Source organism: Hippocampus comes, unplaced genomic scaffold, assembly GCF_001891065.2.
Source record: "Hippocampus comes isolate QL1 unplaced genomic scaffold, H_comes_QL1_v1.1 scaffold381, whole genome shotgun sequence".
Lineage (NCBI taxonomy): Eukaryota > Metazoa > Chordata > Actinopteri > Syngnathiformes > Syngnathidae > Hippocampus > Hippocampus comes.
In genome coordinates, this window is record NW_017805016.1 from 587,137 (window position 1) to 612,704 (window position 25,568).

The 25,568-nt window shown below is 41.4% G+C and overlaps 1 protein-coding gene across 4 annotated transcripts; it reads left to right on the top strand.

Annotated features, from left to right (window-relative positions):
- Positions 1 to 297: 297 nt before the first annotated feature.
- arhgef6 (Rac/Cdc42 guanine nucleotide exchange factor (GEF) 6) lies at positions 298 to 25,213 on the top strand. Of its 4 annotated transcripts, none has more exons than XM_019863313.1 (22): positions 298 to 713; positions 2,121 to 2,204; positions 6,294 to 6,378; positions 10,487 to 10,608; positions 10,781 to 10,991; positions 11,204 to 11,256; positions 11,527 to 11,621; positions 12,470 to 12,565; positions 12,839 to 12,961; positions 15,663 to 15,801; positions 15,905 to 15,964; positions 17,588 to 17,734; positions 18,420 to 18,506; positions 19,329 to 19,410; positions 19,549 to 19,664; positions 19,935 to 20,114; positions 21,228 to 21,248; positions 22,202 to 22,298; positions 23,163 to 23,249; positions 23,333 to 23,432; positions 23,775 to 23,829; positions 24,639 to 25,213. In XM_019863313.1, the coding sequence occupies exons 1-22, from the start codon at positions 549 to 551 to the stop codon at positions 24,771 to 24,773; spliced, it is 2,340 nt and encodes a 779-aa protein (XP_019718872.1). In that variant the 5' UTR covers positions 298 to 548; the 3' UTR covers positions 24,774 to 25,213. The 4 variants fall into 4 exon arrangements, with proteins under 4 accessions (XP_019718872.1, XP_019718873.1, XP_019718875.1 ...); XM_019863316.1 differs by lacking the exon at positions 298 to 713 and adding an exon at positions 806 to 854; XM_019863314.1 differs by lacking the exon at positions 21,228 to 21,248.
- The last annotated feature ends 355 nt before the right edge of the window (positions 25,214 to 25,568 follow it).

Consider the following 25,568-nt stretch of genomic DNA (forward strand, 5'->3'; position numbering starts at 1 on the left):
AAACAGCGCCGACATTCTCCATTCATGAAAAACGGGGCTGTGGCCCAAAACAAGTGCTGATACTCTCCTCTCATTAATGTCATGTCCAAAAATGAGGAAAACTGTCCATAATGGGTTTACAAGACGCATAACGAACGGCGAATGGCTAAAAAGGCGGAAAAATAGAGATGAAAGAAAAATGATCTGAGCTCGTGTAAACAAACTGCCAATTTAAAGGCACAATCTTTGATCTGTTGTGACTTTCGGTTAGTCGCAATATCCTGCAGAAATGGGGGCGGATTATTTTATAAGGAAAGCGCTGCTGTACTTGGCAGTGCACTTCTGCTGCTGTCTATTGTTGAGGTGTCTGCTTACCAGCAGGGGTGATCATCATTTTTGGCATGTAGTAACACAGCCGGCCCCTACCCCCACCCCTCTGACGCCTTTTGCCGAACTTCAAGCAGAAGTACGGGGTTTCGAGGTGCACTGCACGCCGATCGGGAACCTGACCAGCGGAGGGAGGAGGAGGCGGACAACCGTCGCCAAGGCAATGCCCGTTTGACGGCGCCATGAACCCCGAGGAGCAGACCGTAACGTGGTTGATATCGCTGGGAGTGCTTGGCTCCCCCAAGAAGAACATCGCTGACCCGGAGGAATTCTTGAAAGCCTCGCTGAAGGATGGCCTCGTACTATGCAAGCTGGTCGAAAAGCTTGTGCCCGGTTTCAGTGCCAAGGTAGAGAAGTTAAAAAAAAAAAAGTTGACATCATGTGGTCCGACAGTAGACACGAAGGGAGGGATTTGATATCCACACAGACGCACAGGCATCGTACTATGCAAGCTGGTCGAAAAGTTTGTGCCCGGTTTCAGTGCCAAGGTAGAGAAGTTTGAAAAAAAAAAAGTTGACATAATGTGGTCCGACAGTAGACACAAAGGGAGGGATTTGATATCCACACAGACGCACAGGCCGCCCATTTTAAAAGTTGCAACGACATTTTTGCTTTTAATGACGTCGCCAATGTTTATGATACGAGGCTAATGGGCAATATTTGCTGTACTATTGCCAAGAAATACTTTGATAATGTTCCGCATTCTCGACGCTTATGCAGCGGTGGAAGCAGAAACGGGAAGAACCTTCGCTTTGCCAAATACAGTTAAACACCATCAAATGTATAGGTAGTAGGTTTTATTAAAGTTAATGGGGGATATTTCAGACTTAAAATACCAATAGATGGTAAAGTTGATAAGTTTGCAGGCAGGGTTCGTCACTTCCTCCTCGAAGGCTCTTCCCGGTTGCTTGCTTCGACCTCTTTTTTTTTGTAAAGTTGGCGGCAAGCAGGAAGATTGTGTAGAACAATAATACCGGAAATAGCTCTCATGTTTTGGTTTTCTATATATTTCCGTATAAGCGGTAGAAGATGGATACATTTTATTGCACATTAAACGGACAGTATACCAACCATAAGCACAGGGAAGTATTAGTAAGAAGAATAACCGCACTTCACGCATTCGCAGGCAACTATTAAAAAGTACCAAAAGTAACCGTGTCAAACAGAAAGTGTAGAACAATAATACCGGAAATCGCTCTCATGTTTTGGTTTTCTATATATTTCCGAATAAGCGGTAGAAGGTGGATACATTTTATTGCACATTAAACGGACAGTATACCAACCATAAGCACAGGGAAGTATTAGTCAGAAGAATAACCGAACTTCATGCATTCTCAGGCAACTATTAAAAAGTACCAAAAGTAACCGTGTGAAATGTAGGTTTATGATGAAGTTTTCTTGCAGCGATTGTCCCACACCTCTCGCCGTTGGCCTATCGTTTGCGGTATAATTGAATCTAGAGCGCGACATCTCGCTTTTCAATCAGCAACGGAACTTTATTTGTCTTTTATTTCGAAAGTTGTATAAATAAGCGGAAATTTATACATCGGCGCATGCTTGACGCTGATGTCATTAATAGCTATGTTTCAACGAAGAGGACGCGGATTGACTCCATATTTCATAAACTCCCATTCTTGCGACCACTTCAGACTATACTATAGTGGCGTTAGCTTCGAGTCGGCGTGTTTAAAAAAAGTATTGCTTGGCCTTCGTGCTCGAACATGCTATTTTCTCTCCCGTGTGTTTGTGTTTAGTACTGCCCGGATCCGCGGACCGAAGCCGACTGCTTAGGCAACATTCGAGAGTTTCTGAGAGGATGCTCGTCCTTGAAAGTGGAGGTAAGTTTGCGGTTGGATATGGCGAAGAAACCTTGCTACCGTTTCTGGGTCGGTTTATTAGCCATTTTAGCCCCGGTGCAGGTTTCCCCGTGAGCGGACTTAGACCTGCTTGCTTGTGTTGTGATCAGCCGAGCCTGCTTGGACTGTATCGGATTTCGCAGCACGTCCATGTGGAGTGAGCCACATAAACAGGCGTTCTGTCTGCCAGGAAGTAACAAAATGTAGTTGGACATTTCGTACCGTACTTTCGTAGAGTTTTCAGTTGAATTACTTTACTTTATCTGAACCGCTTTATCCTCAGAGAGAAGCAGGCGTGCCGGGGCTTTTCCCAGCTGTCTTCGGGCAGTAGGCGGAACCGGTTGTTCCTTTGAGCAATATACTTAAATTGCATAATTTGTTGCGATTTTGATGACAAGGAATTTTATTTTAGTCAAATATGCTTTAAAATGCAAACTTTTATTGAACATGGCGTAGGTTTTACTCAAATGTAACACTTTCTGCAATAACCTCTTAATACTGGACTTTTAATTTTCAATAGCTTGCCTTGTCACAAAATTCAACTTTAATGTCGCCTCTAAAACAAGGCATTTTAGTTCTAAACTCTTAATAGTGGAACAATCAAGGGAACCATTGACCCTACGAGCCATTAACAGTTACACAGTAGACATCCAACTATCCTTAGATTTGCGTGTCTTAATCTTTGAAATTGTCTCAGTACTCGACTGGAAGGATTAACCAGGTAGCCTCCAGGGTTTGAGAATTTGTACACTGTAGTCACTGAAGTATTTTATTGCTCCCTACATTTGAAAACAAATATCTATACTTTTTAACTCTTTACTTTTTCTTCATGTAACAAAGATGTAACTAAAGAGGGGTAAAGTCACTAGCGGTTGAGATCTTGATCGACTGAGGTTTTAGGGGGTCCTACAAGGCAGAAAAAAGGGGACAGCAGTGACATGGAGGAATATAAAGCAGGAAGTATTGCCAACAATGGCGCAACACATTGAGAGAAGTGAGATATTCCCCATCCATGGCCTTGTTTAAGAGAAACCACCAAAAGATGATAATTATTTCCGTGTGAAGTGTTTCCCCGCGGATATGGACCGAGCCCTGCCCCAAATAGTGAAAATTCACTATTAATTGACACCTCCCAAATGTTTTCTACACTAGTCCCAAATCTTTTGTCTAAATAAAACACCTCAACTCACTCAGTGATTTTTTTCCCCAGCAAAAATCGAACAACAGGTTCCCAAAACAAATCAACAAATAAGTAACTCCGCAAATCCCTAACAGCAAATACAGTACGTGAAGCTTTTCTGTATATACTTTTTGATTCATTTTTGATTAGGAATGTGTCGTTATGTGTCATAATAAAGCTTATAAATAGAATTAGTTTCAAAGCAAAAAAGGATTGGGGTGGAAGAATTCAATGAAAATAATGGCTGTCGTATGAGTTGTAATACAATGAAGTGTCCCGGACTGTTTCGAAGAATGCTTCCATTATCATGGAGGGAATGTGTTGCAGATGTTGGGAGTGTCCGCTCTCTCGCTGTGTGCCACACTGGACACGTCCTCTCTAATTTTATAAATAATCTTGGTCTGGTTCTGAATCACATCATCTGCTTTATGCCAGTCTGACTCACTGCACGATGGAGTGTTGGAGCTCCCAATACCTAACTGGCTTGTTATGTCTGGGAGGTCCCCCTCAGACCATAATTAGACCTTGTGAAGCCAGCAGCAGCTCGTGGCCAACCAGCCTGAGGCCCTCCAACCAGCCCTGCCCATCTTTTGGTCGCTGACGTGATCGTGTCTTTTTTTTTTTCCCGCCACTGCAGCAAATAGTGCCTGGTTATCCTATGCCTCCACAAAGAAGACAGTCATACTGTTTTCACTTCTGCACTGACATACCGAAAGAGGAAGCGGCATGGAGTGCTCAAGGCCTCTTGTTCCTTTCCTCAGCTGAATGGGATCATTTATTAGAGTGTGTGATTGTGTGGTCATGGTTGGATTTTAATTTTTGTTATGTCCAATAAGTTCGGGCTGTTGTCGATGCACATTTGTGCTTCATATGACTTCTTGTGGGCATGTTTCGCTTATTTTGGGATGATCCGCTGTGTTGTGCCGCATGGATTCAGTTTGCATGAGTGTATCACGGACGCACACGAAGGTGAGTAAATGCGATATTTTTCACTTTCGTTTATATCGTGGCAAGAATTCAATCAGTTAAGATCTCAGACACGGTGGACCTTATCTAACGCGATTTGCATCGTTTTGTTTTCTTGTGCCGTTATTCGTAGAGGTTGAAAAATACATCAAGCCTGTACAGCTATCTGTTTTCAAATGCAGGTATTAAAAGTAAAACATCTTTGTAGTAATAAACACTCAAGTACATATACCTGAAAAAAAGGATTTTAGTAGAGTAACACCGAACAAAGTATTTCTACTTCGTTAATTCCTACCACTGCAAAAGACATACAAGGAGATTGATACACTTGGTAACACTTCATACATTACATACAGCTGTGCAACATTTATCAGAAATGTACAAAATTCAACATGGGATACCTCTTCAAATTACTTTGTGAGTTTATTGGCAATGCTCATAAAAACGGATTTGTTGATAATTGATCACATGTTGGAATTTGTACAATTCATTGTTCAGTTTGTTTAAAAAGTAGTTGAGGCAAAATGGAGCACACGATTTGGCTGCCAGCGATGGAGGTGCGGTTCAATTACGGCAAACTAGTTATTTATCCCTTTCAGGCACAGCGGTTACTTGAGTGGACAACTATTCACATGTTGTTTTCTCTTGTATTAATTAACTTTAATGTCACAGTTGTGCATCAACCACTACAATGGACCCTTAGGTGTGTTGCCATTCACTGCCATTATTTTTTTTTTCATGCCTACAGAGTAATAAATAAACTTGAGGAAAAAAATGCAGATGTAGGTTATTATTATTTGTGCATGAAAGGGTTAATGATGTCAACACAGGACCTTGTCGTCACATCCACGCTACCGCACAACTTCTCAGGACGTTACTGCATTACTGTTCTGCTCAATACCTGGAAATAGGAGTTCAGAACATTGAGACAGTTTCCGTGAGAGGCAGCCCATAATTTGAAATATGAATTGCAGATGAATGTTGTCCCAATTTCAAGCCGTACCAATACAGCATATCGAGTGTGTGCATATTTGGTTTTACAGTATTTACCTGTAATCACTGTGGAAAATCTCATCTGAAAGTGTGGCTGAAAAGCAAAGCATTTTTGGGGGGTTTTGTTTTCGGTTCAGTTACATAGAATGTGGCATTTCAAAATATTGTTTTCGATAGGACCACCAGAGTCACGGATTTTCTGTTGCAGTGATTATGTGTGTGATGGTCAGTTGGCAGCTGTGAGGTGCCGACTGAATGCTTTCATGAATCATGATTGTCCACTTTTGCCTCAATCGCCCTCATCGCGCTGTGTGCGGTGGGCCTTCCATTCATAAAAGTTACATTCGTCATGCCAAATGAGTTGGCATATTTCTGTTGGAAATAATTCCGGTATTGTTTTCATGGGTATAATTATCATAATCCGAAGGCCACATTTGTATCAGAATACGAAATGTTGCTTCTCTAAAATCACCACCGATGCAAAAATTGTCTTTGACAATTTCCTAATGTGAGACCAGGAATTAGTTCAGTGCTTTCGTGCTTCAGTGCAGGATGTGATGCGGACGAAGGTGATGTGACGGTCCTCAGACAAAAACAGGATTGAAGCCGGGCCACTCAAACTCTATATTTAAGATGTTTTATTTAAAATGTGAAACCCAAAGCTCTGAAGGAAATGAGATAGCTGCCTGAGACGGCAAAAAAGCGGCACTGCGTGCCTGCATGTGCAGTGAATCGTAATGGTGTCTGGCTGTTTTATAGACCACTAATTCACAGAATATGGGTCATGCTTCATGTGCACGTAGTTAGTGTGTGTACAGCCGAGGCCTGTTTAATTCCAGTGAGTGTTCAATTGTGCATCCAATTATTGGCGTACAGCACCCTGTTTGTGACACAGTGATTTATAGCTTTTTTTTTTGTGGTGTCCTTTCCAGGGGTTTGAGCCTGAGTGCCTGTACAGCGGGGAGAATTTTGGCAAGGTCCTGACCACGTTGCTGGCTGTCAACTTTGCCACACAAGGTAAGAGGCAGCCCGCGCCGTCCTTCCGTGACCTTCCTGCATCCCGCTGCTTCGCAAACAAGGCCGCGGTGAATTTACACCCATCGATTGCTTCACCAGTTTTTCCACAATTAATCAATTATGCATGTGGGCTGTATAATTGTGACAAAAACAAAATGGCATAGAGGACACAGTGACTTCTTGGAAGGTTCTTCTGCTTTTTAACGGACTGTCCTTGTGAGTAAGCAGACTCACTTTTCAGTGACTCTGAGTCATATCCCAATGGGAATTGAAGTCCGGTGGTTGAACCACAACATCGTGACCTAAATTTATTGCTAAATCCTTTTAATTTGACAAAAATAAAAGAGAGAAAATCGAGCTAAGACTCGCACTCAAAATCTCCGTTCCAGAATCGTGGCTGCGTTCGGAAATACGCTCAGAGCGTGCGCTGCTTCATGGCGTCAATTCGGAAACTCAGAGTATGTTGTTTAAATGTATCGTTTGATTATTTAGACTGCCCCAAAAAGGAGTGCTGTTGCACCGTGTGTCAGACAGTACAGATGGAAACAGTTCAAGCATGAGCTGCTGATTCGTTTATAACATCGGCCGACGTTCGGAAATTAATGGGGAGGGAGCGTGCTTTGCCTCTCAGAACACACATACTCTCAGAGTGGTGTCAGGGTGTCAGTGTGAATGTTCTTGAGCATTCATTCAATATATTGGACGGACTCTTGAACGTCAACATGTGCAGTACACCAGTGATAAAATACACACTGTGTATTGGCAATGCAAAGGCCAACAATCAATGTCAAAATCAATGAAAAAAAATATGTAAAGCACGGACCATAGAACTACAATCGAACATACACGAATTCAATATTTGTTTATCTATCTATCTATCTATCTATCTATCTATCTATCTATCTATCTATCTATCTATCTATCTATCTATCTATCTATCTATCTATCTATCTATCTATCTATCTATCTATCTATCTATCTATCTATCTATCTATCTATCTATCTATCTATCTATCTATCTATCTATCTATCTATCTATCTATCTATCTATCTATCTATCTATCTATCTATCTATCTATCTATCTATCTATCTATCTATCTATCTATCTATCATCCATCCATCCATCCATCCATCCATCCATCCATCCATTTTATAAACTCTTCACATGCAGAGAGCGGCACTCACTCACAGATAACAGGAAGAAAGCAATGAATGGAAAGTGGTTGCCATTCTTGTTATAATCAGGAACCAATGTTTACATTGGGTTCATATTCATCCGTCTGCCACAGCGAAGCTTTTTTCTTTAGGTCATTGGTTCATTTCGATAATGTTCGAATCTTGGTCCTTGCTTTGTAAGAGTACTTGATCCGCATGGGTTCAGCATGGTCTTCGCTTATGTCCCCCCCCCAGCCCCCACATAGGTCCCAAATTAAGCATTGATTCATTGGTAGCTGATCTTATTGGAGATCGCCCACTGTGTTTTTGTATGAGTTCGACCATATATTTTTGAAATGCATTTCATTTATTTTATTTTTACTTAACTTACAGCAATATTCTTTGAGTAAGTGAATGAATTGTTGAGGACGGTGTGTGAATGGAACAAAAGGAATGGCTAAATAGGTTTTACGAAATGATTTTTTTTTTGTATGTGAACATATTGATAAAAATGATATCTGTCAATTCAGTTCAAATTGTATGAAGTAGAAGAAGAAAGACAAGAACACATAAAAGTAAGATATTTTGTCTTTAATGTTCATCCTCTGTGTTGATTGAATTGACTGCTTTGATGGTAGTGCGCTGTGTTGTGTAGCTCATGCAGCAATCATCTCACAGTCCACGGGGGAGACACAAGTCAGCTCCAGGTTTTGCAATTTCAAATTGTACTGCGGCAAACTGTACCCCTTGGTGGGCTAAGAGGCAACAACACAGTCTGTGTTGCTCAATTGGTGTCATGCAACATTTGATCAAGCTGATTGGCTTTACTGGCAGAGGCCAGCTGGTGTGTGTTTGTGTCCTGCTGGGTGCCAGATTTGCCTGCTCTGCTTGATGCAATACTAATATCCTGCTTTGTTCATTTTCCATTCAAATGAGGGCTTGGTGTTGTTACACAGAATCAATAATGTGAACTTTAATATCGCCCTTGAGACACCACACACACACACACACACACACACACACACACACACACACACACACACACACACACACACACACACACACACTCTAAGGTTGCAGCTTAAAATATTTACAGTGCTGTGGGCCTGCAGTGCTTTGGGGCTAATTGCTTCAGGAGGCAGAACTGGTCTCTGCTCACTTTCTTCCCTCAGTCTCAGTGTTATTTTGTCTGTCAGTGGTGGCTTGTCAGAGAAAATCTGCTTCCCATGCACATCACCAAATGCTGCTGCAGAATCACAGCTCTGTGAATAGATCCGTTTTGGACCTCTTTTTTTTTTTTTTTTGTCTTGATCATGACATATTGACTGTGGAGATGAGTTGCGACGAGGACTCTAATAATTTTTCGTTATAATTTCTTTTTTATTTTGACTTTTTTTTTAATTAGTTTTAATTAGGTTCCTAGTGGGTTTGTTAGATTGTATTAGTTTTTATTTTTTAGTTATTTGTTTTTTTGTTTGTTCGTTTGTTTTTGGTATACGGAGTATAAAGGTCAGTAAGCATTGTGTAATAAAGTAATGTGCAATTCCCAAATAGCTATTTGACCTTCCTTCTTCTGGATGCGCTTCCAGCAAGACAAAAATAAATGTAAATACTTAACATTTTTTAACAGGTATGATATTAATTGACAAAGACAAAAGCAAAATATATTTTCGCTATAATTACCGGGTCATTTCATTAAACTAGGATGTGGTGTCAGTTAATTATTCATCATTATTTTTAAATTATATATTCATTATCCTCACAAGGGTCGCGGGGGTGCTGGAGCTTATCCCAGCTGTCTTCGGGCAGCAGGCGGGGGACACCCTGAACCGGTTGCCAGCCAATTACCGGACGAGCAACCATCTAATCATATATCCATCCATCCATTTTCAACACCGCTTATCCTGAACAGGGTCGCGGGGAGTTGCTGGAGCCTATTCCAGCTGACTTTGGCCTGAAGCCGACTATATCCTGAACTGGTCGTCAGCCAATCGCAGGGCACATATAGAGACAAACAAACATTCACACCCACATCCACACCGTCACTGAGTGGGAACCGATCCCCCGCTGCCCGCAAACAAGTCAGGCGAGTGTACCACTACACCATCAGCGGCCTTTTTGTATTTTAATTTTTAAAGGACAGTTTTCAAAAAAATGTTACTTTTAGTGATCTTATTAGTTTTTATTAACTCTAATAACCTTGGTTGAAACAAGTCGTAATATACAGTATGTTTGTCACCTTTGAGGTTACGTTTACTTGATGTTGCGGCAACCATGGCAGCCCCGTGATAGGCCACAGCGGACAAAACGGGATTGTGGCGAGGCAGAAGCCTTGACAAAACTTCAACTTGCAAAGCAGCAACTTAAATGCTGGAAGGAGACTTTGTTGTTAGTCTCGTTATGAAATATAACAGAATGAGCTACTTTAGTGTGGTTTTTACAAGGATGGTTTACTTTTTATAGGTGTTGCAAATATGACTTGAGGTGCATCAGTCATGAGTTAGTCGATCCAACAAGAGGCCTCTGTGTCTTCTCCCTTGTGATCTTTGTTTTTGAATATGAACATGGCTTGAAAGTTTTTGGAATATGGAAGGAAGTCTGAGTACCTGGATAAGGCCCAATGCAAGCACAGTGAGAAAGAACATGCAAATTCCATACAGGAAGGCTGGAACAGATATTCTAACTCCAAACTCCAGAACTTTTAAGCTGTCGTGCTAACCACTGTGTTGTCCAAATCTTCACATCTCACTGTAAAAATTTAATAGGCCAAGAGAGAGAAAATAACAGCAACGCGTCTTGGACATCAGTTTATCTTGTAAGGCCAGAAATTCAGAAGTCAATGATATGCTTTTAGCATCTTGCACACTCACCCCATGCCAGGAGTTCTTGACTATCCAGTTTGAATGAGATAAGAAAACCCGATAATCAAGGCTGCATATTGTGTGTCCACAGACAGTGCTGCAGAGAGATCATGTCCGCAGTCCGGCACACAATCACTTAGTCCGACATCATCCTTGCACACAATCTCCTCCGCCAAGTCCAAAGGCTCTCTGCGGCGACAATCCAAATCTGTGGTATGCTCTCCATCTTCTCTCTTGTTCTGTTACAAGCTCACATATGCTCGTCACAAAAAGTTTGGGATATTCAGCTTTGCGCTGTAATTTCAGGATGAACCTAAAAGGTGATATCACCTTTACAAGTGAACTGAATTTGACCGTCTCTTATATGTAAACACCCACGTGACAGGAGATGTCGGAGAATGGCAGCAGTAACAGCGGACAGCTGATGGTGAAGGCCCGCTTCAATTTCAAGCAGAACAATGAGGACGAGTTGTCGTTCACCAAAGGCGACGTCATCATCGTGACGCGGCAGGAAGAAGGTGGCTGGTGGGAGGGCAACCTCAACGGAAAGACGGGATGGTTCCCCAGCAACTATGTGCGCGAGGTCAAGGCCTGCGGTGAGTCGGATGGCGCAATGACGGCCACGTTATTTATTTCTGGGGGGGGAAGTGAACCATTTTTTTTTAATTTTGATTTTGCGTGACAAAAATTTACAAGATTTGAAACAACTTCTGGTCATTTCTGGTGGCCCACCTGATGATCCGTCTGAACACAGTGGTTGGGAATCGCTGCATTAAAAGACTCATCATTGTTAATCTCTCTCCCGTAGAAAAACCACTGTCTCCTAAAGGAGCTCAGCTGACCAAAAGCTACTACAGTGTGGTGAGTTTACAGCATCATGTTCAACCCATGTTTAATTGACAAGATATTTTATGTTCAAACTTATCAATCGTAAAACTGTTAAGCAGTCCGCTATAATGAATCAAATGTTGACCTTTTTTTCCCAAAATGGAAAATTCCATTAAGTAACATTCTGTATATGAAGAAAACAAATAATCCAATAAAATAACAAGAAAATAATTATATTTCCCTATATGACTAGCAGGTGAATCATGAATGGCACCCCACTGTGTCTGTTGCCTTTTTTTTCAGGTGGTGCAGGACATCTTGGAACACGAGCGCGAGTTTGTCAAAGAGCTGCAAACGGTGTTGAGTTGTTACTTGCGACCGTTACAAGCCAGCGACAAGTAAGGAGGACGGCTTTTTCCTCACCAGGGTCGTTCCATGCCAAATGACCCAGTGGGTTTAACCAAGCGGATTTTGATTTGAATTAAAATTGCTGCGCTCTTTGATAGTGATGGCACAACACTAAATTTCACATTTGTGAGTCAATTGGAGTAGGGCCCGAATTTTTTTTTTACATCTCTGAAACTTTTCTGTGTTTGAGGAGATTTGAGACATTACATTTCATGAAAACATTGAAGGTCATGTGATCCACAAGGTCAATTTCAAGGTCGAAAAAATATACAACAATCTTGTAAAAGATACCTTGTTGTATTCTCTTTCCGACAATACCTGTTTTGTGAAGATTGCTCTAGTAGTTCCTGAGCTACAAGGGTTCAAAGGAAGGCGGCCACGCCCCTTTTTTGCAGGATTAATTAAAATTCAGTGGGCCGTAGCTCCCCAACTCGTGCTCTTATTGACCTCAAATTTGAGATTTAGTGTTGTGCCATCAGTATCACAAGCACAAGTTTAATTCAAATCAAAATGCGCTTGGTTCATTCTTTTCAGTTTTTTGGGGGGGTGATTTAGCATGCAATGACCCACCAATCACTTCCTCTAGGTACCATCATTCATATCACATTAGTTCAGCCAATTAACTCTCATCAATTCAGTCCTGATTATCATGTCAGAATTGAGTTTGCAGTAAAGCTCTGTCCAATGATTTTTATTTTTTATTTCCTTGCCAATACAAGCACCCAGGTCATATTTCTAATCCTGCATAAAGTACAGAGTTTCAGTACTTTTGCCACCTTTTCTCAGAGTGGAATATTTGAATATTTAGTTACTTATTGTTCAATGACTCTGTGCGCAGGCTGAGCAGTGCAGACAGCGCCACTCTTTGTGGAAACCTTGAGGAGATTCTCACCTTCCAGCAGGGCTTGGTTGCCTCTTTGGAGGAATGTATAAAGTAAGTCATCATTTATTGAAGCATTTCATTCTGGAGGGAGGAAATGATCACCTCATTATGAGTCTTAACATTCACTGATCACAAGAGTCGCCACAGCTGCTCTAATGTCATCAAACACAAGATGTTTTTCCCCACTTACTTATTAGTGCTGGAGATCATCTTTATAGACATCTGAAGAATAAAACAAGGATGTCCGCTTTTGGTTTCCTGTTTGCTCTTCTTATTGCTCGCTCTTGTCATGCCACTCTTCTGACCTTGACTTCGTCATTGCAGAGTCCCAGAAGGCCAACAGCGGCTGGCCGGATGCTTCTTAAATATGATGTGTCAGATCAAGTCCCTTTACCTGGCCTACTGCTCCAGCCACCCGTTAGCCGTCTGCATCCTCACGGATCACAGGTCAGTCACCGACGTATTTTCTCATACACCCTAATGATGTATTTTTGTTGTTTATCATTAATTCTATCATGAAATAAAACAACCTTTTGCTACATTCAAAATCTGTAGAAGTTATGATCAAGTACCTGTTGTGAGTAGTTAATTTTAGGAATCTGAAAATGGTGTTGTTGTTGTGTATTTAAACTAATCACATAACCTTGTCTTATCAAAGTCCGCTAGTTTAATGCTAACACTCAATCCAAAACAGCATAGATAGGCTAGCGATACTAGCATTGAAATTGGAGTGTCATAAGCCTTTAAGCATTTAGCATTTGAACACAGCAACACATTTATGTCATTATTAGTATATCCGAGTATTTTCGGAATATTCATCGCTACCCATACATAAAATAGACTATACACAATATTCAAAATTACAATACATCTTGTGGAACAATATCACATTTAACAACCATTATATAGTTAACCATAATAATTCATTAACTTTCGATGTATCACTTACCCATCAATACAATCTAAATTTACTAATACACCTCAAACCCTTATTATCCCCATAACTGTAAACTATTCATGTTTCTATAGTATTTATAGTTGTTTGATTGTTTACATTCTATTTAAGTATATTATGACCATGGTTTCATAAGGCATGAAACTAATTAGTGTTTTCTCAAAAACAACAAAAAAAACTTTTTAGTTGGTGTTTTATAGGGAGCTGAAGCGGATTAATGGAATTTCCATTCATTACAATGGGGAAAGATGATTTCATATCAGAGTATATCTCAATGAGCTATGTGGTAGGGACAAAATATTAGACACACAGTTAACTTCTTAACCACTGCCTAAGTGAAGGATCAATTGTTGATCTGAAGTGTATTGCATCTCTTTAGTTAGACGGTGCAGTTGGATCTAATCATATGGACTGTTGCAGTACGACTTGAAGCCACTAGGTGTCACGCTTTCATCCTTATATCCTTTGACGTAACAATTAGGTCTCATTTCCACGAGTGGTGAAAATAATGAAGCCGTGTTGAGGAATGGTGTAATCACTTCATGAGGACTGACATCTCTCTGAGCTGCAACATTAGTTGACCTGCACACAGGAAGCTACATGTCGACAAGCTGCACCCACTGCGGTTTTGCTGCCATGCTAACTAAAGTGGTAAAGAGACGTTATTCATTCTGTGAGGGAAATTCAATTGCCGGAGCAGCAATATTTATTCATAAACTCTTGTAGTAATGATATCGAAACAAACAACAACTTACAAACAAAACCACAGAGCGGGGTTGAGGAGGGGCTAGAATTCCAATTCAAGCATTCAACTTTTCACTAAACTAATTACTTTATATATATGGTGTACTTACAGCAAAACATTTATCTACAGTGTTATATAATTATGCATATTTCCACTATTAACTATTTTATTTTATCTAATTTTGGGAGCACTAAAGAGTGAAACATTTGTTCCTTTCTGCCAGCATCATAGGAGGCAGAGACCTTCATGCCGTCCCCCCCATAAGTGTGGTATTGGGAAGTGTTTGTAATATTCAAAATCCTATGTAGCCACATGAGAAGGTAAAATAAGAAACAGCAGGTAAAACTGAAGTTGTTCCATGAGCTCAAGTTCATATTTGATCAGAGACACGAGTCATGTTTTTTCTGTGTAAACCTTTCCAATGACAGGTTTCATGTTACTCAGAGGTTTGTCTAACGTTTCAAGTCCCGCAAGTTACACACGTTTTACTTAGTAGCAAGCGGAACACAAAGTTTTGAAAAATATGTGTGACTGGAAATGCTTTAATTGATGACATGTGAAGTGCACAAGGACTTGGTTTCACAATTTTAAACTGTTCACAGATGACTTCTTAAGCAGTCTCTTGACATTCTTCGGACAAATGCAAAAAAAAAAATAAAATGACAGCACATTTAAAAACCCAATTATCACAATCATATTGTTTTGGCGTGTCATGCCAACGGCAAGTATTGTTACCATGAAAACTCAGTCACAGGTAAGGCATGTGGAGAAGTGAGCAGCTACTCAGTGTTACCAACAATGTCACTATATTTAGTTTCTCCTCGGACCCCTTTGGTGACAAATTTTCCATCAGTTAATAAAATAAAAATAACAAATATGTGATGTACCTGGAGGGGGGCACGGTGGACTAGTGGTTAGCACATTGCCTTCACAGTGCAGAGGTCCAGGGTTCAATTCTGCTTCGGCCTTCCTGTGTGGAGTTTGCATGTTCTCCCCGTACCTGCGTGGATTTTCTCCGGGTCCTCCAGTTTCTTCCCACATTCCAAAAACGTGCATGACAGGTTGATTGGCCACTCCAAATTGTCCCTAGGTATGATTGCGAGCGCAAATGGCTGTTTGTCTATGTGTGCCTTGCGATTGGCTGATAGCCAGTTCAAGATGTGGCCCGCATACTGCCCGAAGACAGCTGGGATAGGCTCCAGTGCGCCCGCGACCTTTGTGAGGATAAGCGGATTAGAAAATGGATGGATGGATGTTCCTGGAGCCTCTTAAGTTAAAAATCACCACTTCACATCCAGACTGCAAACGAATATTGTGTGGACGCAGCCATTACTGGCTAACTAAGCTAGCTGGCTAACATTCAGCAGTTAATGTCCCATCGTGGCAAATATTCAGGCTATGAAATAATGACATGACATTAAGTTTTGGGGGTGTTTCCTCTTCCTTAGCGAGGACCTTGACAAGTTCATGGAGAGCCAAGGAGCCAGCGCTCCGGGCATCCTGACACTGACCACCAGCCTTAGCAAGCCCTTCATGAGACTGGACAAGTATCCCACCCTGCTGCAGGAACTGGAGAGACACGTGGAGGTAAAGATGCATCCAAATTATTAAGTATTAAAAAAAAAAAATCTAATGTCTTCCTGCATAAATATTCGACCTCTTGTATAAGTGTTCCATGTCCTCACCATAGGAAGCCCACCCAGACTTCTCCGACATTGTGAAGGCCACAGCGGTATTCAGGAGTTTAGTGGTGAGTGTGTGACATGGCAACGGAAACTTGTAATATTGATTCATGCATGACAGGGCGCCCTGAGACCCTCAATAGTCACTTCTTGGTTTTGAAATGGCAAATCTAGTGTGCAGAGAAATCTCGTAGGTATATTTTCCAGACCCACCCCGCAAAAAGTGGAAATAATCTCTCTCTCTCTCTCTCTCTCTCTCTCTCTCTCTCATTGTTTTACGCCTCCTATATGCTTAAAGCACAATGAAACATAGCGAAACATTTTGAAGGTATTACTTTGCACCTCGTCTCACTATCACGGTTACATTGGGATTTTAGCATATAGCATTTTAAGGAATGGACAATTCGACTGTCGCTCGTACAGTTCTCCAAGAGGCAAATCATGTTTGTCACTACCCATTGAAATTTGCCAAAAAAACTAACACATAAAACCAAAGACAATTAAACATTTTATATTAAAACATCGAAATGTTCAACCAGACCTTGTAATAACAAAAGCTAGCTTTATGCTAACATACAATGCAAAACGCCATAGACTGGCAAATGAGAATTAGCATATGTTATGGTAATTTATAGTTCCTGAAAAACTGCTATTTTAACGCACGCAGAGCAGCAAACCATACAAACAGTATGAAATATCATTCACAGGCAAATTTCATCCTCTACTCTGCGGGAAAAGTGGAGTTGAGTTTCCTCCCTCTTTTTTCTAGCTGTTAATTAGGTTGCATGTTTTCCAGTCGAGCTCAGTGTTGTGTGACAAATTGCGGCACAACACATTCCTACACAAAAGGCACAGACTATAAATTCACACTTGTCTGTATACTGTAACATTGCTTCAAAACGTATAATATAGTAGGAGTGCGAAAGGTGAACCTTCACATTGTGGGGATTCTGTGTAAAAGTTGTTAGAAAGTGTTAATTTTGTTTTTCCCGAAATGAGGGGAGCAAAAAAAATCAAAGTGAGGGGATGTGCTGTGATGCTATTTGTTGACGACATGGGTTCAAAACCACACTGAGCCCGAGAGCAGTTGTCAGTTTCCTCAGCAAAGCGCTGAGTTCCTAGTAAGATGGTAACATGAAATATACATGCACATCTTGTTTGACTTTGTGGGTTGTGATGAGGGTGTGACGCGGGCCGATTTGAAACACTGCTACAGGTCTCTGCCCACAGAGCGCCCTCATGTGTGATCTGCCATGGAAAATGACAACATTTACCCTGGCGTGTTTTTTTTTTCTTTTTCTTTTTGAGTAGGGAGAGGCCATAATTAGCACGTGGAAATGCCACAGACGGAGAAAATTATTTTAAGATCAGGATATTTTTTAAAGAAAAATACAGGAGGGCTGAAAAATAACTCCCTATTTTCAAACACTTTTTTTGTGATTCATTGTATGAATATCTTTTCTAATTGTTTTTCTTCATTTTTTGTGATTTATTTATTCTATGATTTTTAAACAAAATGGATATGACAAGAAAGAATTTAGCATGAAGTATTATTTGATATGGGCACCAACTTCTCGAGCCGCCCTATAGTCAAACTCATTTCTAAGTGACACCAACATTTTAACCAGTTGTATTTGTCTGGTTATTGGTATTTATTTAGTCCCCTATTTTTTTTTTTTTGTTTGTTTTAGACACAGTGCCAGGAGCTGCGAAAGCGCAAGAACCTGGAACTGCAAATCCTGTCGGAACAGGTGCGCGGCTGGGAAGGAGACAGCATGAAGAGTCTGGGTCATGTGCTCTACATTTCCCAGGTCCACATGAGAACCGGCTCCAGTGAGGTGAGAGAGTGGTTGAATTTCCAATGTGCTTCAACATCAAGTGTGAAAGCCTCCAAAGGGAGCTTTGTGGGTAATGTTGACTAAACCGAAGCCTATGAAAGAGCGACGTCGTCTTTCTTGTGGGTTTTCTTTGTGGGGGGTCTGGTTTGACTAGGGGCTTGGAAGACGACTGCAGAAAAACGTACGTTTTAGTGTCAACCACTGCACGAGTCATAATGTTGCCATCATCTTCCTCAGCTATTTCACTTTGCTTTCACTCGCAAAGCTAGCCAGCACTAGCTATTATGTTGTACTTTTATGAAGGCACAATTTATCGCGGGGATACATACCTGACCCACTTTGGATAGAAAATGATAAATCCACGCTAAAATTACATTTTAACCCTCCCAGCACACATTTTACAACACATATTTTTAAGTATTCCTTTGTACCTTTTCCTCTCGCTTTCATGAAAAGGGGAGTCTATTGTATAACATCACTTTGAGGAAGCGAAGACTCACTGTTGTAGTTTCCTGTCAAACTGATACACACTACAAATGATTCAATTATTAAAACACCAAAATAAGTACATACAATGCAATATGCCACATATGGGCTAACTGAAATTAGCATCATTGTTACAGTAATTAGTATGCTTTCTGCCTATGTGAATGTTCATGTCATGAAGATGGCGCATCTCTTTCAGGACAAAGATGAGCGCTACCTGATGCTTTTCCCCAACGTGCTCGTGATGCTCTCCACCAGTCCACGGATGAGTGGCTTCATTTATCAGGCAAGTCGTTTCCATTCATGAGCAGCTGGAAACAAAGCCATGTGTGTGGTTTTGTTTTTGGCAGACATGCTCATATTTAACTTGTGCAACTATTATAGTGAGGCCTGCTCATTTCATTACTCGGCCAGTCTCTTTTTTTCTTCTTCTGAAAGCATAAGACTTTGATCAAGACTCTGGAATGGAAGACTCTCAAAATTGAGTGACGTGGATTCGGGTGCACAAAATGTTGATGGGAAATCCCTATCTGCAATGTCTGAGGGTTTTTTTTTTTTTTTAACCTGTGCATGATAAAATGCTGTAAAACAGTATTTGAATCCTTTGAAAGCACTCAAGTTTTGGCTTGACATATTCAAAACCTTTGCAGCACTCGCAAGATGTAGGGCACCAATGTTGATTTGACCTCTGCAGACATCTTAAGTCAGATTTGCCAAAATCAATAGGGCTCTCCTACCCATGAGCAATCGTCTCTGAAAGTTAGATTGCTTATAAAATCTGGTAGGCAGATTACCTCACACCTCACCTCACACATTGACCCTTATGAATCATTTACCACAAATATCTTTTGTGGGCTGCCTTAAAACCAGAGATGCACTGTTATAGATAGCGCTTCAGTCCTACAACACTCGATACCAGCTTGGCTTACACTGAAAAGTGTGTCTTGCGATTACCTGCAAATGCTTGTGACCTTGTTTATAGCAAATAGTTCCTTCATCATCAACAGAATACAGAACCGAGAAGCTTCTTTGATCGTGGCAGAATACCCATTTTTTCTCACTTTTTGACAGTACAAATCATGATTTCACGTCTAATATCTTTCTTTAGGGACGACTGCCACTGACGGGCACCACTGTAATGAGACACATGGATGATATGGACAATGCACACTTTGCCTTTGACATCACAGGTTTGTATGTTGACAAGCACTACAAACTACTTCTTTCGCCCGCACTTCTACAAATGACACACATTCCCAGAAGCGGATGTGGTCTCTTAGTGCTCAAGGAAGTGTGTGTGTGTGTGTGTGTGTTTGCGTGATCTGCAGGAAGCATGATGGAGCGGGTGACGGTGTTTTGCAGCAGTGCCCAGGAGCTGCAAGAGTGGCTGGAGCACCTGCAGCCGTTTAGCAAAGGAGGCAGCCCTTCGGGCACCATCTTGAAGGTTTGAGCTTGAGAAACACTAAAGAATTACGACTGCTAAGTACTTCTTTTTTTTCCACTTCAAAGTATTTCAAAACTTCATGGCGTCACATTCGGAAGTAGACACCACACAAATCCTTTTCTGAGTCCTGACTGTGATAAATGCTATGTAAATAAAATTGACTAACATAGCGCGTAATCATGGATCCCACCCCCACACAAAACCAAAGCTCACAGTGTGGAAAGCTTTCATCATATGCGGTGCTCTTTTGCATTTGTTTCCCCCGTGCAGACGGTAGAAGGCAAGCCCCTGAGCATGGTGGGCACCCCTACCCACTTGTCCCACCTTGGCAGCTTCAGCGCCGTCAGCCGCGGGCCCCTGGAACCACCAAAGATGAGCAAGCCGTGGTCACTCAGCTGCCTGCGTCCGGCGCCGCCCCTCAAACCCTCGGCCGCATTGGGTTACAAAGAGGTAGGAGATTGCAAAGCAGTGGTGTGCAAACTTTGGTGCCCGGGGCCCACAAAAATCGAACGGATGGGCTGGGTAAAAAATAAATAAATAAAATTTTAAGACAAAATCACACTCCATGAAGTTTTTGTTAGAATTTTAAAGCAAATACGTCTATGGTCTAAAATTTGAAAACTAAATCCCCATTTTGAAAATCTGAAAACATATCCTTCAAGACATTGCAACGAAGAGTTGCAGTGAGTGTTTTTTTTTTTTTTTGTCTGTATCTCTTTTGATATTTTAACCAACCCATTTTAGGGGGAAAATATTACAGCTGCAATAAAACAGCATATTTTAATAAAATAGTTCTTCCTTATTTTTGAACAATAATAAATGCATTTTATTAAATATATAAAATTCGGAAGTGTTGAATCCCCCCCCGCGCCAAAAAAAATTGCCAGTTTAATGAAATTTCTTTAAAAATCGGTGTAAAAGTATTTATTTTATAACTTATAATAAATTATTTAACTGTATGAATGAATCAAATTAGTTTTTAACTAACCAATTTTAGGAGAATTACTGCTAAAATAATGCAACAAATTTCATGTAAATGTAATTTTTGCTCATGATTATCTCTTCCATTGTCAATAAAATAAATCTGAATTCATATTTTTTTATGAGTAAAATAATTATTTTTAAAATTGTATTTATAATGAAAATAATGTATTCACCAATGTCATAAAAAAGGTCAAATATTTTTAATCAAGTTCCACAAGTACCTAATGTAGTGGCCTTTGAGAGTCGATGTGTCTTTTTTTGCATTATGTTTTGCAGCAATCACATCAAACGAGTTTCTCTCGCATGGCCTACTTCTATTCGCATGACCGCTATCCGTGAAAGAAAACGCTGCCAAGCAAACTGAATCAAGTCGAATCCACACTTGGCCTGTTTTAGTCCCACAATGCATTGCCCTTCTCTCCATCTTTTCACCACGGTACACAATCAGGCAAAAAAAAAAAAAAAAAGGAGGGTGTTTCTGTGGTGTTCAAATGTTGACACTATTAACTCTGCATCGCACCTTTCTCCCGTCATATTTTCACGCACTTCTTTTCTCTTTCTCCACTCTGTCTTCTGTAGAGGATGTCTTATATCATGAAGGTAAGGTTAGATTCCTGTGTGAGTATGTGTGACTCTTGGGAGCTGTTGGTGTGTATTAGTAAGCGTGTGCGCCCTCAGTGGTGAAGTGACATAACTTCTCCTTCCTCAATGTGGTTTCCTGTGAAAGCCTGCATGTGTGCTTTCTTCCTCCTCTCCTGCGCTAAATGCGCCTTCAGCCATTCAAGAACAGAAGCTTGAAACGGGCCTGGACAAAATGACGATAAAGTCAGAAAAAGTTTGTGTGTGCCATTAGTATCACGGGTGCCTTCAAACTTGTAAAGCAGTCAGTCGGCCTATTGAGAGGGAGACAAGTTCTTGTCGTCAATGTGCTGTATGGGGACGTGGTGTGTGCCACACTAAACATGGACCAGAGTAGAAAGTTGAGTGTCTGTCACCGAAGCATGAAGTCATGATAATCACTTAACATTCTTATTTTTATTTACATTCTATTTATGTTACTGTTGTATGCTTTCATAAAATACCGATTTTTTTTTTTTTTTTTTTTGGTGCATTCGATTATTGGCACTTTCATTCATTCACTGTCGAAGGATTTGTGCTAAGAGTCTTTTGTCATCAAACTTTCTGCAAGCAAAACAAGTGGTGTCAAAATGTTAACTCCTTCTTTCTTCCCATTGCTTTGCAAACATGTCCCCCATTGTCAAGCTTTCGTTTGATTTATTAATTTTTTTCTGCACTGACTCCCCGTACAATGCCTTTAATGTGTTGACACATTGTTGTGAATTCAATTCCACATTTCCTCAAATGCATTTTCGCTTAGGGACAAGGTTTTATCAGGGTGCGACTACATGCCCGCTTTGGTCACAGCTGTCGCCACGCGCTTCGCTGCCTTTTTGTCCTTGGTCTCTGAGAGCTTGTGCAGTGATTTGGTTTGCAGTCTTGGCTTCTTTTCAGGGGAGCATGACAAGAGACTCACTGACAATGTGCCCCTGCAGGACTCCAGCAAGAGCCCACGACCCATGAAAAAGTTTCTGCCTGGAAACAGGAAGAAGGAAAGGAAGCATTCCGATGACGAGGTTCACACAAGGAGAAGTACGACTGACTGAAAAGAAAATTTGTATTTACAGTATACACTTTTCATATTTGATAGTGTGTGTTGAAGTGGAACATAATCTCCTCCAGTAACCTCACATTTTTAATCATCTTCCCCAGTAGAAATAAGGATAATTAAATATATATGGGTAGCATTGTGGTTGGGTGTTTAGCACACCTGTCCTGGATCGCAGTTGGAAGATGCAGGGTTTGAACCTTAAGCCCTTTCCTGTGCGGAGTTTGCATTTTTGCCGGCGTAACTGGAGAAAATCGTTTTTCTACCCGAATTCCAGGTCCCTCCTACATTCCAAAAACATTGTTGGCTTCATTCACGACTCAAAATTAGTCATGAATATGGTGTGGTGAATGAAGACCTTCACCAAGGCCTAAGAATCATAATTTGGATCAGTACCAAATTGTACACAAAAAAAAGCCAATTTAATTCATATCTGAATTTTGTCATCAAGATTATGCATGAAAAACCATGAATCGACACCCCCCTAAAAAGGTTTGTAGTTGCCCATATATGCCACCACATGGTGGCAAAGCACTACCTTTGGCGAAACGAACTTCCTCAATTCACTTCTGCATAGCTCAGCGCCATCAAAGTACTGTAACACTGTTTTTGCTTTGGGCTTAGTGAAAGCAGAACCACGAATTGGTGCGAGTTGACCGTATTCACTGAGAAATTAAGGAATACAATGTTAACCGGTGCAGAGAACGTGATTGGTTTACCTTCTGGAGTGGCACTCAAACATGATTTGCCTGGAAATGAAGACCCATGTGCTTTTTTTTTTTTGTGCTAACAAACAAACACGCTAAAGCAATGCTCTTGGCGGAGCTAACGGAAGAATTGTGTTCCAGGCACGGTGGCTTTGGAAGAGGACGCTCAGATCTTGAGGGTGATCGAGGCCTACTGCACAGGAGCCAGCCTGCACTCCACCAACACACGTTTGTATCTTTTCTCGTCTCGTTCTGACCTTCCGCCGGGCTCACGTGAGCATGCATCAAACGGTGTGCCTGTGTTGGTGTAGCCGTGCGGAAGGAATGCGTGCCTCAGGTGCTCCTTCCCGAGGAAGAGAAAATCATTGTGGAGGAGATGAAGAGCAACGGGCAGACGGTCATTGAGGAGAAGTAAGCGCATGCCGCTCACTTTCTGTCTCTGTCTGCGTTTTGAGGTCTTATCTTAACGGTGTTTATTATGCTGTGTCGTAATTTGCATTGTTGTGGAATTACACTGCCTAATAGAGGATCGTTTGGCCCTCTTTGTACACCTAAATAACCAGTAATTACATAGAAACAGCTCTCAGTATGACACACTGCAGTTCCGCACCACTGCAAACTCAAACCGCAATAATAAATACATTTATTAAACGTAAGTTTCCATTGATTGAGCAGGTATACCTCGTCTTACAAATCATCACCACTCAAATCTGGATACGGTGTCAGTTTTTTCCCCCCACCTTTTTCTTACAGGAGTCTGGTTGATGCAGTGTATGCTTTAAAGGATGAGGTCCATGAACTGAAAAAGGTATTTTATTGTCTTGATTCAACAAAGTCTTTGTTATTGTGTTTCGTGGTGGTGTGTGGTGTAGCTCGGGGGTTCCCAAACTTTCTTTTACTGAAGATCTACTTCTCAAACCAACCAAACCCCGACGATCGACCCGTTACGACCCGTCATCACACGTGCACGCATGCGCACGCATGCGCGTGCACCCATACTTACGTGTGCATCCGTGTGCACGCAAACGCCCATGCCATGATGAGCAACAGCCTCTAACACGAACGAAACGGAAAAATAAACTAGATACAAGATTGAGTTTGTGAAACGGAAATCACTGCCTACCTTTAGTGGGAGACCTGACGCGGAGGCATTGTATGCACTTTTGCAGCGTGTTAAATGTATGAACATCACGATCGTACCTCACGTTTACCGTTTTAAAATGCTTCTGCTGGCGCTCCAGATTCCCGTTCTTTGCCAATGCCATCGGCGAATTGCAGATGAAAAAAACTTTGAATGAGAAAAAAAAAAAAAAAAAAAAAAAACGCAACAGGTCTGAATTGCAGACTGCTAACCACTAACAACTTCCGGTGATGCGGGTCACGTGCTACGGTAGGTTAAAGGTGACCTGCCTTTTTTCATCCGTCCAGCCATCCATTTTCTGATGCGCTTATCCTCAAAAGGGTCGCGGGGCATGCCGTAGTCAATCCCAGCTGTCTTTGGCCAGTTGGCGGTGTAAACCCTGAACCGGTTGCCAGCCAATCGCGGGGCACACTCACATCTAACCCACACTCAAACCCCTCTTGACGACATGTCCTCTCCGGTGTATGTTACGACAGGAGAACAAATGGATGAAGCAGTTTCTTGAGGATGAGCAGAAGTCTCGCAAAGAGCTGGAGAGAGTGGTGAGGAAGCTGGCCAAGCAGAAGAACGACTGCACGTGGGACGATGGAGGCGGTGGTAGTGGCCACTAAGCACAGAACGAGCTGTGTGTGTGTGTGTGTGGGGGGGGCTGCAAAAAGTGCAGAATGTCTTGGAAGACTTACATCCAAAGCCACAGAAGTTGCGTCACAGTCCGAATACATATGTTTGCGCGCTGTCAGTGTTTTCCAAAGTTTCTGGAGCCAAGGTACATTTTCGGGAAATCTCACGGCGCGCCACCAAACAAAAATGTCAATAACATAAAAAAGAAAACCCTTCTTCATGAAACTCCTCCACCACCTTCAACATAGTTCTTTGACAATAAGAGGGCGGAAAGCACCATTTTTGTCCAAATCAAACTACTCCACTCATTTCATAGTTTCTCGACATTACGATGGCAGCAAAGCACCATTTTTGTCTAATTGAACTCCTCAACTCCTTTCACCATACAGTTCCTTGACACCAAGATGGTGGTAAAGTACTGCATGTCCCCCAAAAATACTGTCTTGATTTTTGTTTAGGATGCATTGCTGGTCACTGAATGTCGACAACCACACACACACACACACACACACACACACACACACACACACACACACACACGCACACACACACACACATTTTCACACCCGTCGCCTCTTTTGCCGAACGCCACTGTGAACTGTTTTCAACCAGGAAATAGAACAAAACGAGAAAGGAAAAAACAACAAGCTCACTGCAGTCTCTGCTTATTATTATTATTATTATTATTTTTTTTTTTTATGCCCAAGTCTGAACCGGAAGCTTCTGTTACCATGTCAACTTTTACTGCCCTCTGCTATCATTTGTTTGTCGTGCTGTCAGGACAT